Source organism: Panicum virgatum, chromosome 4N (assembly GCF_016808335.1).
Source record: "Panicum virgatum strain AP13 chromosome 4N, P.virgatum_v5, whole genome shotgun sequence".
Taxonomy (NCBI): Eukaryota; Viridiplantae; Streptophyta; class Magnoliopsida; order Poales; family Poaceae; genus Panicum; species Panicum virgatum.
This window is the reverse complement of record NC_053148.1, coordinates 35,646,960-35,665,878: the sequence shown is the minus strand read 5'-3', so window position 1 is coordinate 35,665,878 and position 18,919 is coordinate 35,646,960. Positions and strand designations below refer to the sequence as shown.

The 18,919-nt window shown below is 45.5% G+C and overlaps 2 protein-coding genes across 2 annotated transcripts; one reads left to right on the top strand and one right to left on the bottom strand.

Moving 5' to 3' along the window:
* Window positions 1–9,099: 9,099 nt before the first annotated feature.
* On the top strand, window positions 9,100–12,593 carry LOC120670765. Its single transcript, XM_039950909.1, has 4 exons — window positions 9,100–9,477; window positions 10,538–10,581; window positions 10,961–11,293; window positions 11,508–12,593. Exons 1-4 carry the CDS (start codon window positions 9,195–9,197, stop codon window positions 12,159–12,161), a joined length of 1,314 nt encoding a protein of 437 aa, XP_039806843.1. The 5' UTR covers window positions 9,100–9,194; the 3' UTR covers window positions 12,162–12,593.
* Window positions 12,594–13,846: 1,253 nt separating this feature from the next.
* On the bottom strand, window positions 13,847–18,055 carry LOC120670764. The gene is made up of 3 exons (XM_039950908.1): window positions 17,960–18,055; window positions 14,652–16,564; window positions 13,847–14,221 (listed from the first exon to the last, which is right to left on the bottom strand). Exon 2 carries the CDS (start codon window positions 16,561–16,563, stop codon window positions 14,659–14,661), a length of 1,905 nt encoding a protein of 634 aa, XP_039806842.1. The 5' UTR covers window position 16,564; window positions 17,960–18,055; the 3' UTR covers window positions 13,847–14,221; window positions 14,652–14,658.
* Between the last annotated feature and the right edge of the window lie 864 nt (window positions 18,056–18,919).

Below are 18,919 nucleotides of genomic sequence, written 5' to 3'. Positions count from 1 at the left end.
TTAATCCATTGTTTTGCTGAACTTCTAAATAAGATACAAGGTTAATATAAATAATTTTGTAGGATGAGTGGACTTTTTATTTAGTTTATTATATACTCCATCATAGAAAACAAGTCATTCTAGTTTGTCTATTTTTGAAAGAAAAATATCAACATTCATAACATCAAATAGGAGTATGTATATTATGAAAATATATATCATGATAAATCTAATCATACCCATTTGCTGTCATAAATATTGATACCTTTTAACATGAATTTGCTTTTTTTTTTAAGTTTGACTTAGGACAAAACTAGAGTGACTTGTGTTTTAGGACGAAGTGAGTGCTATTTTTTTTATCATGACTTGTTGATAAGGTCAAATCTGGGCAGAAATTGTTGTAAAACATATCAAAGAGTGATCCTACGTCATCCTTGTGTCCCCTCGTTAAGCAATATTTGATATTTTCTTATAAACGTGGGTTTTCTTTGAAATTCAATCAATTAATTACAAAACAAGAGAGCTCTTTTATTTGAATTGAATTTTAAGAGAAAGAAATACATAAATAAATAGAAAGTCACATGATTCAGTCTTCTTTGCATTTGAATAAATACTTTTTTATTATTTAATAACTAGATAACGAAATTGTGCTAAACTAGGATAGATTGATCGTTGTTATGCTTGCTGGTGTTACAATCCAACCTATACGCTAGGTTCTGGTTTGTTCCTCTCCTCTAGCTAAGGATGAACTATTGTTGTTCAAGCTTCGCTTGAACATGTTTGTAACGTGCCATCCTATCCACTCAGATTAGCCTGGTAGCCTCACACAGTGACAGCGTGTGGTGTGCCTATGTATCCCAGGCCCGTTCGTTCGGTAGGCCCGTAGGTGATAGCTGGGTCTCTTTCGGTGGTCTACTATCTACCCCCTGACCCCTCGAGGTGCTGGAATTTTGCTTGACGCAAGTTCATAACTCTGTTGAGATCCTTTCGACCCTTGGCACGGATAGCTCTTGAATGCTAGCAGAGATAGAAGACCATATAGCAGTCCCTGTCTCGTTGTCCTCCTAGCTTTACATGTTTTCTTGCCAACGGTGTTTGGCTTGTATCACATGGTGTTTGGTGTCAACCTTTCCTAGCTATTGGTGGACGAGAAAGAGTAGTCACAACTGGATGAATGATAGTTCAATACCTCTATCTCAATGCTTCCCTGTGGATAAATACGATACCTTGGAATACTCCCGGGTGAAAGGCTACAGCGGTCTCCGTGCACTTGCGGAGTAAAATCCGGTAGGCTAAGAACCGCCAACAAGTTTTTCTGGCGCCGTTGCCGGGGAAGCGCCGAGTTAGAATATCATTCTGTTATTCATCCTTTTGTTGTTGCTCTTTCTTTTTGAAAATCCCCAAAAAAATAGAAAAATAGAAAACCTTCTCGTCAATTTTGCTCTATCCGTTGAGTAAATCTTGATCATGTTTTTCATGCTACACAAAGTTTACAGTGCAACACGCATACGAGCCTTTCTAGCGGCTTTTTCATAAAAACATAGCTTGGCGTGGTGCTTAGGTTGGATTAGCCTCTTTTTATAACCGATGTGTCGGATAAATGAGCTATGTGTAGACTTTAGTAGTGATGTTCCATGCTAGTTCATGAGCCGCGATTCTTGAACTAGCTGGATCTCTCAAGTATCATGGAGACACAAAGATCCCGGTAATGTTTCAAAAACACACCCGTTTTTTTAGACCATGGATTTTGAGTAAAGTTGAGGAGATGGAAGTCATGGTTTAGCAACAGGTTTTGTGCTATGTTAATCGAGTATGCAATCAGTTACATGTGTGTTAATGACGGCCACGTGATCAGTTACAATTAGATGACGGCGAGAATACACATCCTATGTTTCATTTTTCTCCCTGCCCTAATACAATGCCAGCCTACTGCCCGATGATATGATTAGGGAGGCGAAGATTTTATTCGACAAGAACTTCTTTCGCGAAGTGATGATCCTTGCATTTTGGTGCATTTGGACCCATCGAAATGGGATAATCTTTGATCACCAGGCAAGGTCGATTGATAGGTGGATGCAGTGTTTTAAAGTTGAGGTGCATAAAACACTTCATCGTTGCAAGCCAGCTCTCAAGATGGAGTTGAATGTTTGGTTATGTAATTTAGTATGAACCTTTTTATTTTCCTTCTTTGGGAGTAAATCTCTTTGTACATATCTTTATTAATGAAAAATGAAATTCAGTAGGGGCCTTCCCTGCTGTGTTCCTCAAAAAAAATGATGATGATGATGCACAGTCCTATTGACGTATTCGAGAAACTATATTTTATTTATTTTTCTATAGAAGAGAAATATAATTTTTTTCTCAAAAAAAGAAGAGAAATAGATAAGGGAGGGCAAAATAGAAGAAGTAGCGGGGGCTAGGAGTCCCTATGCATCTTGTGAAAGATCGTTAATCAATGCATCTTTAAGCCCAGTAAGCCCATTTAGTCTTTTTAATTCAGCCCACCAATAAACAGGCATGCGCCATGAATATTTTTTTTATCTTTATGCATTTGTTTGTACTAATATTTAAAACTAATTATTTGTATTAGATTTAAGCTTTTTCGTTTATACATGCTTCAACATTATATTGAACTTGATTCAACGATGTATCAAACCTAACGCAACATTCCAGGTAAACTAATTCAACATTTTCATATGAAAATGTTGAAATAATATATCTATAATGTTGAGACCGTACACTCTTAATGTTGATTTATTTAAGGATTTATTTAAGGTATAACCTGAGTAGAATATATATATATATATATATATATATATATATATTGGATTTCGTTTTATATTACATTAATTTTAAATAACAACATGGTTTACGCGATTGTAGAAAAAACCAGCTTAAGAAAAATTGCATTGAAAATACGAAAACGTGGTCAGCCCAGCCATCCAGCTGCAACCTGCCATGTGCTAGCCAGCTTGCTGGGCTGTTTGTGTGCTGCGCTCCTGTAGGCTGGGCCTGGTTCGCGAGGTGGCCCATGTGCATCTGGTGAACAGTGCCTATCGGAGGAATCGGAAGATGGCTGGACTTTGCACCTTCTGGAAGGAGGATATGATCTGCGGCAGGGGCTTCCTATCCATGTACGATCCTCGAACGATTTCCCCTTTCCCCTTTGCTGCTATAGGAGAGAGAGGCGAAAAGGGCAGAGCTCTCAGATCCGGCGTCGATCTTGCCGGCTCCTCGCCTCCGGTGGCGTCTCTGGGCGTCGCCGAGGTGGGGGTCGGCGAATCGGCGGCCGGCGTAGTTGTATAGCTTAGGTATTAGCCTAGGGTACTGAGGTGCGCGACGGTGTCGTGGTGGCATGCGTCAGCGCTTTTGCTCCTCCGGTGCGTCTGTGGTGGCCTCGTCGTCGACGGCGAGAGCGCAGGGGACGCGGCGTTGAGGTTTTGATGGTGGCTTCCCTTCTCTCCCTACGATGGCTGCGGGGTTGGCTTCGTCGGCAGGGGCGGCTCTGATGGTGCGGGCGGCTGCGTCCGCGTGGACGGATCCATTGGCGCAGGAGCCGTCATCGTCGAAGGTGGCCTTGTCGACACCTTCTCCACCATCTCCGGCGCCGAAGGTGTGAGAGCCACCGTGTTCCTTTTGTGCTATTGGGGACAAATAAATGAGATCCCTGGTGTAGCGCTGCTCTTCCGGGTTGCCAACGTGGTCGGCAATCGCGGCTTCCTCTTCCGGCCGTCGGCTTCAAGGCCGGTGACGGTGGATTTCTTTTCCTCTTCCTTTCTCCACGCGTGGTCGGCCGATGCTCGTTCAACGTCTACAATTCGTCTCGGCGGTGGCTCCGGGCGGTGGATCTTGCGGCTCTTCCAATGTTTGGCGTCACGTGGAGAGGCGGAAGGTGGAGCTTCTCGGACTCCGGTTGGTGGCTTCGGCAAGCCAGCGTTCCGTCGATACCTGGATGAAAGGATGGTCATGGGCTTATTTGTATTTTCACTTTTACCCAGGGTGTCCTTTGCAAAAGGCTGGGGATCTGTTTGTATGTTGACTGTGTCATCATCGATATAATACATGTCCCCTTCTCAAAAAAAGAAGTACCGGAAAATGGTTAAGAGATTTATCTATAAAGCCCACCAAGGTCCAGTTAAAGATGGCCCGTTTAACCATTATATTCAATATTTTGATTGTGCTAGTTCAATAATTTGGATGAAATACTTTGACATTTGATTTAAATATGTTCGACATTTGAGATTCGAAATGTTGAAATTGTATAGACGATACATTGAAATCAAAAGCACAAAATGTTGAAATGTTGAATTCGGAATGTTGAACGACGAACTCCACGTCTTCTTCTCCGGCGGCTTGGGCGCACCGCGTGGCAGGCACCGCTCGATGGCGCAGGGCCGCAGGGACGGCGGCGTGGCGTCGCCACGGTGGCGGGCGACGGCGCGGGCGCCGCGGCAGCCGCAGATGGCGGTGCGACGAGTAGGGGCCGACGGCTCGGCGGGCCACGGTCGGCGGCGCAGAGGCCACAGGGACGGCGGCGGCGTGGGGGCACAGGGGCGGCGCAGGGCACGGAGTACGGCTGCATGGGGCCGCGAGCCGGCTCGGGGCATGGGAGCGCGGGCCGGCGCGTCGACCCGAGGCAGCGGCGGCGGCTCAGGGCGGCGCGGAGGCCGGCCGGCGGCGTCTCACGACGACGGTGATGCGCCGGCTCATGGGTGGCGGCGAGCAGGCAGTGGGAAGGAGGAGGAAGAAGGAAGGAGAGGGTGGATCTAGGATTTGATGAGATCCAAGAGCTACATGGATAGGAATTGCGTAAGCAGCACTAGAGTCATGTAAACGAGCTCCTATCTATCTACCGGAAGATAGATAAGCAAGCCATCTATAAAGCCCACCAAAGGCCCAACAACCAACTATGTGCATAAAAGGCCCAACAACCAAACGTATATGGAATGTTAAAACAGTACATCGAAAATGTTGAAACAGTAGGTTAGGAATGTTGGACCAGTAATCCGCTGATGTTGAAATGGTGGATTGGGGATGTTGAAACACTGGACAGTGAAATGTTGAATCGGTTTAGAGGTGATGTTGAAATCAGTAGGGTGAAATGTTGAATCAATTTTCATGGAATGTTGACTCAGTTTAGAGGTGGTGTTGATCAGTTCTAGGGGAATGTTGTGGCTCGCACATGGGGGTTCCGGGCGGCGGGCGACGGGGTTTTGGGCGACGCGGCGAGGGCGGTGGGGCTCCAAGCGACGGCGACGAGGGCGGCGGGGCTCTGGGTGATGGCAACGGTAACGAGGCAGGGCTCCGGGCGCGCGGAGAGGCAGGCCGGCGCCGGGGAAGGAGAGGCCGGCGGCGGGCGGCGGGGTTCCGGGGGCGCGGAGACGATGAGGCGGGGCGGGCGACGAGGCGGAGAGCGCGGCGGGCGACGAAGTGGGACTCCGAGCACGCGGAGACGGTGGGCCGGGCGTGCGGAGAGGCCGGCGGCGCATTGGGCTCACGGGAGGGAGAGAGGAGACGGGAGAGAGAAAGAGGGAGGGAGGTTAGGGTTACATGGATCCCATGGTCAATATAGTTTACACGAATCTCAAACATTGGAAGATAGGTGGGTTGTGTCCTTCCGGAAGATGGATAGGAATTGCGTGTAAACGATGTATTGTGCCCCAATGCTCCGGGCAAAAATAGTAAGAGACGTCGGGTCCATGGCCCAACAAGGATAGTGTCGGCCCACTACACCATCTCCTGTTGCCTTTTTCTGTCAAAAGTCCGAGACCTCGCACGTAGGGGTGCAATCGGATCGGATACGGACGGATATTGCTCATACCGTATTTGTTTTCATATTTTTTCTTCGAATTTGGATCGGATACGGATATTACTAGTTGGTGTCGGATAGGACTTAGATGAACATCGACATCATATATATCCAACTTTTATTATTCGGATACGGATATAAATCAAATACGGATCGGATACTGAATGTCCGGACTCGGATACGGTCGGATCTCAACCCTCCCAAACAGATCTGGACTCGAATACGGACAGATAATATCCGTACATTTTACACCCCTACTCGCATGCCATCGGCATTGGCCCTGTTTGGATACAATTATAAGCCGCTTATGGATGGGAATAAGCCAAAATCCCACACAAACGCTTCGATTATTTCTAGCTTATTTGGAACGCTGCTTAGCTTACAATCGGCGAAACAACGTGAGCCTCGATTTTCTCGTACGCGTCTCCGACGCCGCTTTTCTCAAAAGCGAGACCCTTCTTCCTGGCCCCGACCTCGTCCTCTCCACGCGCCGCCCCTGCTCGCCCACCCGCCGACGCCGCTCCGGCGCTCCCTGCGCGCTCCGGCCCTCCCCGCCTGCCTCCAGATCGGCGCCATCCTGCCCTCCCCCCGACCTCTCGTCCTCTCCGCGCGCCGCCCCTGCTCGCCCACCCGCCGACGCCGCTCCGGCGCTCCCTGCGCGCTCCGGCCCTCCCCCGCCTGCCTCCAGATCGGCGCCATCCTGCCCTCCCCTGACGTCGCCTCCCTCCGGATCCGCGGTGTCCTGCCCTCCCCTGCCTCCAGAGGTACGCCGCCACACTTTTTTCCCTCCTGGAGCAGCACCGCCGGCCCATGACTGACGGCCTTTCAGTCCACGATTGGAGTAGCGCCAGCGACACTGACTGACGCCGGATCTACGCTGCCCACCCCTGCAGTGTGCCGCCGCCACCCCTATCGTGCGCCACCGCCGCCTCCAAGGTACGCTGCCGCCCCTTGTTGCTGGAATGTGGATTGGACCTGAGCATAGTTTATTTTTGAGCTATTTATGCTGGCATTCTATGACCTCTGGAGTAGCATGAGATGCAAAGATTTGTATGGGATTCCAGTTATCTTCGTTATTTTCTGCAATATGGGTATATCTTCAGGAACATGAATTGTTAGTTGGAATTTTGATTAGGCAACCGTGCAGTTATTTAGCAATATTTTTTGGAAACTAAACAAGGCCTTAGTTTACTTTCTAACCAACATGTGCATTGGACAGTAGTTGGTTGTACAATTTTTTTGGAATAATAGATCTTGTATGTTTAGATGAAAAAATCAGGAAACGTTGTAGCAAAATGGGATTCCTTTGCTGCCAAAGTTTTCAATGATATCTGCTGCGAAGAAGTTCTTGCCCACAATCGCCCTCAACAATGTTTGAACAATGTGGGATATGCAAATCTGGTTCGGAAATTTTATGAACGAACCAAAGGCCATACACTGAAGGGCAAATGAAGAACCGATGGGATGTACTGAAAAAAAGTATACACAATGTGACTAAGTATGCAGCACAATATAATTCACATTAACACATACTTTTGTGTTTGTCAATGTGCACTATGTGACTAAGAAGTAAGAACTATACCTCTTTATTGCTGTCATTTCGATTTGTGCCATTGCGAGAAGAATCTGTAGGGAGCATGACCTAGTTAGAAGTTGTGCCATTCCAGAAATTGAATACTCCCTCCAGGTTCCAATTAATTGTCGTTTTGGATATCGACACAGTCTTCAAGACATAACTTTGACCAATATTTTTTATTAAAATATAAAATATATCCTAACAAATTTATACTTTTATGAAAGTACTTTCTAAGACAAATCAATCCATATGATTTTCAAGATTCAAAACTAAATAATATAAAAGTTATTTGCAGTCAAAGTTTTAAAAGTTTGACTTTTACCTTTTCTAAAACGACAATTAATTGGGACCTGGAGGGAGTATGCTCATAGTTGTGATAGGGGAAAAAAGTTAATATCTAGCCCTAGCATTCACCTATAAAACTAAGAACTCATGTTTTCAATTCACTTTAACTTCTCAATCTAGGGGGGTGGGGTGTAGGTGAGCAGATCAATCTCGCGCTAGGGACAACGAGAATCGAATCAAAGTAACAGAACGCGGACATGGCAGGGAAGAAGAAATAGGAGCGCGCAATCCGAAGAAGGCACGACTCACCGCCAATCCCGGAGTGGCCTCCTCTCGACGCCATTAAAGGAGACGAGAGGAGGAGGACGGCGACGGCGGCGGGGAGGGTCAAGCTCGAGGGGCCAGTGTGCGTGGTCCGGTGGGGGCGGCGCGAGCGTGGGCGAGTTCGGCGGCGCGCGTCGGGTTCGGTGGCCAAAGCAATCTCAAGTTTGACCAAACTTATAGAGAGAAATATAAAGATTTATGATATCAAATTGATTTACTATAAAAATATAACTAATAAAAAATCTAATGGTACTTAGTTTATATAATAAATGTCATTATTCTATTATATAACTTTGGTCAAACATAAAAAAACTTTGACTCTGCAAGATTGTTGGAATGTCTTATAATTTGGAACAGAGGGAGTAGCATTTAGCATCTGGATCCATCTCACGTGATTTTTCAGCCATCCAATGTTAATTACATGTGGGGCATTTTAGACCTATAACTCTTTATTACCTTAAAAGATCATCCTTGTATGCTATTAGTAGGGCCCTGTAAACACCAAGTTTCTGCTTGTTCAAGGCGCTTAACGTTGCCACATCTGAGATTTCTAAGTACTTCCTTCGTTTTAAATTATAGGCCATTTAATTTTTTTGACCATAAGTTTGATCATTCGTCTTATTCAAAATTTTATGCAAAATATTACTTTTTCTGTTGTGGCTTGCTTTACTAATACAAGTTCTTCAAAAATAACTTAAATTTAACTATGTTTGTATAGGTTTTTGGAATATAACAGGTGATCAAACTTAAGATTAAAAAATTCAAATGACCTATAATTTAGAACGGAGGCATGCAATTAATGAGCTCGACAGCCTAACACGACGAGTCGGCTTGAGGTTGCAAGGGCCACCAGTTGTTATGAAGTTTATTCCTAACCCTAACAAAATACTCTTTTGAGATGAAGTAGCTTATTAACACAAATTGTTCACTCAGAATCGCATAAATATTTGCCACGCGCAATTGACCTAAGTATCAAACGGATTTGACCGATTTGGTCTCTTTATTTTGCTGAGGACACAAAAGCCTACCTGAACCTGAACCGGAACCGGAAAGGAAAAGAACTACTGAAATATACTCCGTCAGAGGTGTCGAGTACATGTATAGAAATATCTCAGGGGTGTCTTTAAAAATCCGTAGCCCGACCGACTCGCGATTCCAAACCCCCAAACCCTCCTCCTCCCTGAACCCGATCCAACCCAATCCCCGGCGGCGGCGGCGGCGATGGCGGCCGTGACCAACGCCGACGTGGAGGTGGTCGACTTCGACCTCGACGACGACGACCTCATGGACGAGGACGCCGGGGCGGAGCCCGCGCCGGCCCCCGCCCCCGCGTCCCGACTCCGCTCCACCATCGCGGGCGACGACGCGCCGCGTAAGACCAAGGGCCGCGGCTTCCGCGACGACCCCAACTCCTCATCCGCCCCCCGCGACACGCGCTTCGGCGCTGGGGTGCGCGCCGACTTCGACTCGCTCGGCTCCGGCGGCGGCCCGGCACCCATCCGATGTGCGTCTCCTCGTCTCTTTCTTTTTTTTGCCCCTCTAGATTTGGTTCCAACAATTATTTTTCTGGCAATGTACTTGGGGAAGTAGGGTTCTGAACTTTGTCGTAGTGCCCAATGTAAGCTAGTACGTTGTCTGGCTCCATAGATTTGCTGCGAGGGATGTCCAATTTTCAGCTGGCAATCTGAATGCGAAATTTGAACTTTTCGGTAATCTGAGCTGACTGCAGTCAATAGTACCAGGCAAATATAGCCTCGGTTCCATGCTTTTCCCCCTCATTATTTTACTGATTTTAGTCGACATCAATGAAGTTCGAATTGAGTTGCCGCATGAAACATGGACTAGCGCCGAACCCGAACCCGACGCGCGCCGCCGAACTCGCCCACGCTCGCGCCCCCCCCCCCCCCCCACCGGACCACGCACGCCGGCCCCTCGAGCTTGCCCCTCCCCGCCGCCGTCGCCGTCCTCCTCCTCTCGTCTCCTTTAATGGCGTCGAGAGGAGGCCACTCCGGGATTGGCGGTGAGTCGTGCCTTCTTCGGATTGCGCGCTCCTATTTCTTCTCCCCTGCCATGTCTGCATTCTGTTACTTCGATTCGATTCTCGTTGTCCCTAGCGCGAGATTGATCTGCTCACCTACACCCCACCCCCCTAGATTGAGAAGTTAAAGTGAATTGAAAACATGAGTTCTTAGTTTTATAGGTGAATGCTAGGGCTAGATATTAACTTTTTTCCCGTATCACAACTATGAGCATACTCCCTCCAGGTCCCAATTAATTGTCGTTTTAGAAAAGGTAAAAGTCAAACTTTTAAAACTTTGACTGCAAATAACTTTTATATTATTTAGTTTTGAATCTTGAAAATCATATGGATTGATTTGTCTTAGAAAGTACTTTCATAAAAGTATAAATTTGTTAGGATATATTTTATATTTTAATAAAAAACATTGGTCAAAGTTATGTCTTGAAGACTGTGTCGATATCCAAAACGACAATTAATTGGAACCTGGAGGGAGTATTCAATTTCTGGAATGGCACAACTTCTAACTAGGTCATGCTCCCTACAGATTCTTCTCGCAATGGCACAAATCGAAATGACAGCAATAAAGAGGTATAGTTCTTACTTCTTAGTCACATATTGCACATTGACAAACACAAAAGTATGTGTTAATGTGAATTATATTGTGCTGCATACTTCTGCTACTTTTAGCACTGACGCTATGTATTGGATTTATGTTCAAGATGCATTTGGTTGCCTGGTTGATAGCATTGTCTAATAAATGCCCATGTACAATGTTTTTAAAGAAGCATATTGCAAATGCTTCTGTTATATCATTTCTGTTGCATATTCAGGAGTTCTTTTTAGTGGAATATCATCGAATGCTTGTTCTAATTGCTAACTACTGCCAGTCGCAAAATACTTTTCGGTGATTGATGGCATCCTATATGACATCTTATTTGCTAATCTCTCTTTTTTTTCTCGCTGGAAGGACGGCGTGAATCAGCTGATGGGTAAAGTATGGGATTGGAACAACATGTATGGAACCAACCTAAAGAAGTTTGATGGATCGGTTCTTGCTGCCAATGAGGATGGTGGAAGATGCGAAGATGATGTCACAGCTCTCAGGGAGGATCACGGAGATGACCCTAAAGATGGCAGTAGTGGCCCTGAGTCCTCAGCAGATATTGATGATTGGCAAGACGGCCACCGTGTGGTGCAATTTTTGGCCATTTCTGCAAACTTCCCTATCTGCGCAATCAATGGCTACGACGGGGAACATGGCCGGTGCATCTATGCCCACTCGGAGGGCGAAGTACAAGAGGTATATGCTAGAATTGATTGCTTGGATAATTGTCCAACCCTAGAAGGGTGGTCATATAGTCTAAGGGTACATGGGCCTAATGGGCCTGATACACACACATTCCAACAGTATATACTAGCTCCTTACATTATATCTACCATAGCTTTATGTTTCTCACATACTGATATGTATTGTAATAAATTAAAACCCTTTACATTCATGCTTTCACGTGCAGGATGGAATGGTCGATTTGGTGCCCATTGGACCCTGTGAACTTCTCATGGCTTACGGTGCCATCGGCTTGGAAATTTTCTATTACACTACAGCCCGTGATGAGGGGCATTTTGTTAGGGAAGATGAAGGGGGTCTACGGCCCCTTGGTCCTCGCATTATAGTGCAGTGGAATGTTGATGACAATGATGAAATTGAGGGATACACAAAAACCATTAGTCCAGGCCCTGGCTGTGATCTGGAGATCACATACTTGGTGATTCCCACCGCCGTTCAGACTAGTGTTGAGGTCAGGTTGAAGCTCAAAGACCTCGGTTATAGAAGCCGTGCTGTGTATGGTAAGATCAAGGCAAATGCCATTGACTATAGGAACAAAAGGGTTCACCTCTTCAGTTGTGATCGAGAGAGGTGCTTGTCCTTTCCCTCTGGCACCACATCCATTCTTCCACTGAGCCCGTCTAAGATTGCCTTGCCATGTAGTCGGCTGCTCAAATTCCACATAGAGGTGGACTTGACAGTAATCACTACCTGTGAGAGTCATGAAGAAGACAAGAATTTGAAATTCAGTCTAGAATTCACCCGTGGAATTACGAGTCAAGAAAGAGAAGTCGATGATGATCGAGTTCAAGTGGAAATAAAATATGACTCGGAATATTGATCATCCGTACTACAAGCTGAGATGCAAAGGGGTGCTGTATTAGTTGCAGCATCAGAAGATGACTATGGAACAAGTGAAGGGGTGCCGCTATAGTCACAGCAGAAAATCTGTAACTTCATACGTGTTTGCCAAATCATGCTACCTATTGTCGTTTTTATTTCAACTGAACTATGTGTCGTTCGGTGAGTAGGTATCAAAATATAGCATGAAGATTCTGTGGCTGCAAATTAAATTTTTGAAGGATTTTGGCACTAGGTCTTGTTAATGTTGTGTGACCAATCAGCATACAATTTATAGATGAAATGAGCACGACGGCCAAGAAGCCATCAGCATGGAGTGCTACCTGACCTGACTTTCATAGGGCGAAATATGATAGGATACTAGAACGTTAAATTTCCCACAGTTCAAAGAATTTGATATTTTCCAGGAACATGCTCTGAATCTTTACATTGATGAACTGATACGAGTGCTGGCCATCGTTTCGACTACTGTACTCAGCAGAGAGAAGTTGTCCTGTTGAAGCTATTGTGACATGATGGACAGGTGAACACAGGAACATAGAGTGTGAATGCTCATGAATTTGGTATCCAATGGTCCCAGTTGACGTTCCCATGATCTTTCAGAGCTTAAAAGATGCTCAGTCCATGCTTTGAACACTTCAAGATTCGCACAGGCAAATCTGCTTATCTGCAGCAAACAACTTTTGTTGAGGCGCAGGGAAGACATACTCGAGAACATGGACAGTTCAGATACACTAATGCGTGGTTATTCAAGAACAGTCTGAGAGTTCGGAAGTCTGAACATTGTTTGAACTTAACATTTGCTAGGTGCATGTGATCGGTGGTCTCGATGCCGAGACAAAATATGCTGCGCGGGATCATTGGGCGGGACGAGGAGGACCCTCCTCCACGAGATCGTCCATTGGTGCATCAGGCATCCTGCTTGGTGGGGCTCCGGTGGCTGGCGGCGATGCGGAGCGATAGTTTGGTCGGGGGAGAGGCAGCTCTGCCAAGCTGCCAGCTGGGTTGCGGGGATGGAAAATGCGAGCGTGATGGCAAGATGCAGTTGGAGCAGCTCTGTGGACTCCACAAATTCAGTCAAATTTTCAGCCAAATCTGTGTGAACGAAATGATAGTTTGAGCAAATATCCCTGTCTACTTTAATCCTTATTCATCTTCTGCTCCCAAATGGCAGCATTGGCATACTTTGGATTTCAGACATTATTCAGTGTTACACTATTCAAACCGAACTCATTCAGTCTTTTTCCTTTGTTCTTTTCAGATTATGCCTACCTTAGAAAAAATCATGTTAAACCTGGACACGAAGGAAGACGATTTTGACCAGTATAAAACATCATCTTATTAATCGCATCATAAACCAAAATATATAATAAGGAAGACTAGGCATCTTCACGGGCGAAGACACCTTAAATCAGCAGCAGACTGAACCCAGCCAACCAGAGGCGCACAACAGCCATGGTTGTAGCAATGGACATCATGAATTCCTTGTGTAACAATAAAAGAATGGTCCCAGATAGTCTATGCATGACGGTGTCAGAAACAGCATGGTCCACACCAGATAGTCCGGGAAGAATTGTATTGCATCTGGAAATCTTCCAATGCATTAGCCATAGCCCTGGAAAAGCAGCTCAATTGTATTACTAGTAGCCATGGCCAAATTTTTTTTTCAAAAAGAGGAATTGCCCTCGGGTTTCAATAAAAAAACCGTGATCATTACAAGTGTTCCGGCAGCACAAGGCACCATAGATATGGGCCTCTCCCACCCTACCTCGGCCCCAAAAAAAACAGAGTATCACTCATTTGAATTTTGCCGCTGACACAGACATGCATCTACCATTTAAGCTAAGACTAGCTACCTAGAGCTCGCACTCCCTACATCAGCTACAGTCAGCCCAGAAAAAGCCTTCTCTACTAACTTCCTCGTCCATCACCAATACATCTTCTCAAAGGCACCCAATTCATCGCCAGCTTTCCAAAGTCCTTCACCACCTTGCGCAATCTCGCCGCTCCTTAATTGATCCTATTTGCCTCCTCGTCCTGCTGCAAAAGAGACCAGTAGTAAGCCATGAACAAAGCATATATATTACTGCATTTGGGTCAGAAATAATCTTATTTTGGAAGCAAGCTTGATTCCTTGTCTTCCATAACGACCAACAAATGGCTGCTACTCCTACAATTAACAAGTTTCTATTAAGCCATCCCGCAACATGTCTTGGCAATTTTCAGGGGCATTTTTGAGATCCAATGCCCAGATCACAATGCCCCCATACCAACTTGGCTAGAGGACAGTGAAACATCAAATGGTCAATTGTCTCCATGCCACAAAACATTATTGTCACCTTGCCAACCTCTTTTTTGTAGATTATCTTTTGTCAGATTTTTTTTGGAATAATCTTTTGTCAGAATTAATCATGGTCAATAAATGCACATAACTTGTGGCAGCACCTTAAACAACATAACTGATAACTACCTGGGAGTTATAACCTCATCTGGAGTAAATCCTCGTGGTATGGATTTGGGGGCGTTCTTAGAACAACTGTAAACTCAAAATCACCAAACTTGACATTTACTTCTCCTTCACCACTGAATCTGAGACCAAAAGCCATTTCCATGAGATAGGTTGGATCAGATGGTTTTGTAACTTTCAGATTCACATCAATGGCAAGTCCTAATTCAGCACCGTGAGAGAAACACACAACATGAACTGCCAGCGGTAAGCAAGTCCATCTACAGGAACGTATGCCCAAGCTTCTCTCGCTGAAAAGAGTCACATACTTGCCTCTGTAGTCAGACGACGAGGCCTTGATGGTTCCACAGACCATATAGTCTTGAGCAAGTATTTCACCCAACAAAAGCTTAACCAGAATCTCAGCCTGAATTGCATTTTCAATTACTACACATGAAATCTGCATCACCTGGCAGTGGCTTTTGCGGAAAACGAGACATTTGTGTCCTTCCCCACTGTCGTGAAGCGGCCACTGAACTCTCATAGCATCTAGCTCAGTACCGACAGCCTTTTCGCTTCCTCTAGACCTCTTGGACTGCTGGGAGACTGGATAAAAAATTTCAGCACCAATAAGATCTTCACCACTGATGGTTTTGGAAGGTCCATGTAAGTCCAAGTCAGCCATACCAGCCATCCCAACCTCATCCTCACCCTCTGCACCACATGATCGTTCATAAATACTCTGTCCTTTAGAGGAATCATAAAGGTTGATGCCTTGGATTGTGAAATTAGCACGCACTCCGAGCAGCTGGACCATCCGCTGTCCACGAGGAATATTTGTGCTTTCAGTTGATCCTTGTTCATTTTGATCACTGCCACCAAATTCCTTTCCACCCCCACTTGGGCCTTGCCTTCCCCTGGCTGGAAATTGCTCATTTTGATCCTTGCCAACAGATTCCTTTCCACCACCACTTGGGCCTGCCCCTGTTCCATCCTTAGAACTAGATGAATCATCAGACATTTTGGTCGCACTTGATTGTTTTGCGCCAACGTCTGGAAATTTCTCGCCGTCATTCAGAACAAGACAGCAAGTGTTCAATGCCAGAGGTAAGGACTCCAGCCCCATGTTTCTCACTATATTATTTGGATTCCAGACCTGGTACCCTCCCCTTTTCCATTTTTTCAGTGCAGTGGACAATGGCTTACACCCTTGTACTTTCCTAATCAAATTCTCATCATTCAAATCCAGTCGCATCCGGAGGAACTCAACGAACCGGAAAACAAAGCCGCCCAATCTTTCCTTTCCTTGGGCTTGGGCTTGGGCTTGGGCTTCGACGTTCTCTTCTACCATGAAGGGGTTAAAGTTTGATAGAAATGCAATAGTTTCAGGCACAAAGACTTCTGGCTGAAGCAGATTTTGCATGGTTTGTAAAAGTTCTGCTTGGGAGCAATTCAGAAACGAACTGTAATGAAGCTCCCAGTCTTCATTCAGATGTGGGTAATCCTCCTCAGGTAGGTATTTCACCCTAACACGTGGATCATCCTTCCTTTGACGTTCTGTCAGTTGGCATTGTCCAAACTGGTTAAAGAACCCTTTAGCGTAGCAGTTGTCGCCTCTGAGGACAAGGCCCATCCAATGTTGGGTTCCATAGGACTCAATTCTTAGTCTGAGCCATCTCCTTGGAGTAAAGACATTTGTCTGTAGCTCCAACAGTTGATTGGGACCTAGATTAGCATATTCCCCTATGTAGCCTGATCCCATAATTTCCTCTCTCCATCTGTGATCTGCAAACCAATCCCTCAACACCACCTCCACTTCTTCTAATGGATTCTGGGGATTAGCACCCACAGTCACTGTCAGGTCCACAAAAATAGGCTGAACCCCTGGTGGGTTCTCCGCTTTCACATACTGAATGGGAGGTGGGGATTGCTGCATCCTACAGAAAAGGAAAATAAGTTAAAAATCACTGAATTAGAAAAATAAAGCGGGATATGAAAACAATCAGATGATGAATCAGAGCCCTTTTCCATTAACCGAATAACAGAAACCGAGTTTGATACAGCAAGTTCAGATGTTCAAGATAGGAAAAGCAGTCCAGGACTCTGGAAACAGAACATGCGAGACAGGAATAAGAACGCAAAAGACTAGGACTCTTTCTATTCTAAGAAGCGCAACCTGGAAGGTACACCACCCCCAAAATCCCCTCACAAGAACCGCAAAGCACAAATGCAGCTTGTAAAAGTGGACAATCACGGTCAAAAGTAACAAAAAAAATCCTATAAAATTGAGCTTTGTTCCCCATAAAAGGTATAGAAAAATAAAAGTCCTGGATTTATTCTAAAAGTAATAACAGAAGCTAACATTTCATCATGAACAAAAAAAAAAGCAGATAAATCCGAAAACCGTAATGACCTACAGTCCTCATCACTGACTTTCTCCAAAATCATCAGTGTCATATAAGCAGCAGCACAACAAATTTGCAAGCCAACTCCTAGCACAAACGTATTCAGCACTACAGAAACTGAACCTTTACTAGACTTCTCAATACAATCTCCAGCCACATTGCACCAACTTTTCGCATGACAAGCTAAAACTAAATCCTGGTTACCAGTAACCAAAAGTGATAGGCACAGTAGATTTGTACCTGGTATCAGCTACAGATGAAATCAGGCAAATTAAGTGCCAATGGGAAATTTGGTTACCGTCACAAAGTTTAAATGGTCAGGGATTAAACATCAAGACGCACACATGACCAATCTGTATAATAAACCCGATGTCCATGGGAAGCAGCCCTTCGAATGTTGTTGGTAGGCGACCAGCACAGAAACAATATTGCACAAGCAATCACTAAAACTACACCTATCCCAATCACGATTCTAGAAAAATCTCAACATTTTAGCAAAATCACAGAGGACAACAGAAAATCCTTAGCTCTCAAAGGGAGAAGCTTCCAATCCTAAACCTCTTACAAACCCGGGCACAAAAGTAGCACGCTTTTCCTAAAACCGCGCATGTACAGGGTCAGAAAGTTTTGCAGTTTTCCTTCTAATCGCGCATTTACAGCACGCTAACAAGGCCAGGAACAGGAAAATCTTAAAAGGAACTTGTCCTACTGGCTCCAGGCAAAACCCTAACCCGCAGCGAGCACCGAATCCCGCCGCCTCCACGAGCACGGAAACGCCAGGGAGCTCCTCGCGACGCCTCCCCGCGCCAAGGCGCCGTGAGACGGGGTCGAATCCCACAGGGCCGAGAGGTCGCCACACCACACGAGAAATGAGGGCGCGATAGAGAGCGAGCGAGGGAGGGATAGAGGAGCGAATAGGCGGGATACCTTGCTCGCGGAGGTCGCCGGCGCGGCGGGGCTGGAGGAAACCCTGGAAAGGCGAAATGGCGTGCACAGCAACGGCTGTTCCAGGCGAAACGGGGTTCAAATGATTAGCCGTGGCTCGTGGGGTCCACTAGTCGGGGTTCAAATGCACTTTTCCTCGGGATTACCACTGTTCTAATTTCCTACGGGTCCCAACACATAAACGGAAGAAAGAATTTGTATATAGTTGGACCGGGCTAAGCTACATAAGTTATTAAATATATGAATAAATGATAAAAATAAAATCAAGGGAAGTGTCGTTTGTAATAGGTAGTGTAAGGGGAGATAAAAAACCATGTCTCAAAATCACCATGGGAGGAAATGTAAATATGAGGGTATTCGAGTTTATGCCAAAGGGTGATGACCCAAGGGCGCTTAAACAAAGAGGCACACCTTGATTCTTTCACATGATTTCTAACAATGAGCCTCATATAACTTCAAAGCAGTGTGTTATTAACATCCATTTATTTCATCCCTTTTCTTTTGAGGTTAATGAGGTATTATGATGGTATCCATCTATTTTATCATTAGATTTTATTTTGAGAGTGACTTGTTCTCATTGGAGCTAATACAAAGAGGGCTTCCTATCCATCTTGTGGAAGATGGATAAGCCATTCATTTATAAAGCCCACTTAGACCCAACTTAGCTTAGGATGAGTAAAAATAGTCCAAAATATTCAACAATTTGGTAATACCGATTCTTTTTTTTTGTTGAGAATTACACGGTACAGACGCAGACGCTCACACACACGCACATACACTCACCCCTATGAACGCACGCACGCACACCCTACCCCTATGAGCACCTTCGAAGCACCAAGCCGACACATCTCGAGATTGACGAAGTCACCACTGGTGTCTCGCTGTCGACGGGAGCGTCGCCTACCACTGAAAGAACACGCCGGTTAAATCCTGGAATAAATC

Bases quoted from the DNA above. Each gene is read 5' to 3' on its own strand.
- LOC120670765 (XM_039950909.1), top strand. From the start codon at position 9,195: ATGGCGGCCGTGACCAACGCCGACGTGGAGGTGGTCGACTTCGACCTC. The intron at 10,582-10,960 runs GTATAGTTCTTA...TCTCGCTGGAAG, and splicing joins GAAATGACAGCAATAAAGAG to GACGGCGTGAATCAGCTGAT. The intron at 11,294-11,507 runs GTATATGCTAGA...TTTCACGTGCAG, and splicing joins CGGAGGGCGAAGTACAAGAG to GATGGAATGGTCGATTTGGT.
- LOC120670764 (XM_039950908.1), bottom strand. From the start codon at position 16,563: ATGCAGCAATCCCCACCTCCCATTCAGTATGTGAAAGCGGAGAACCCA.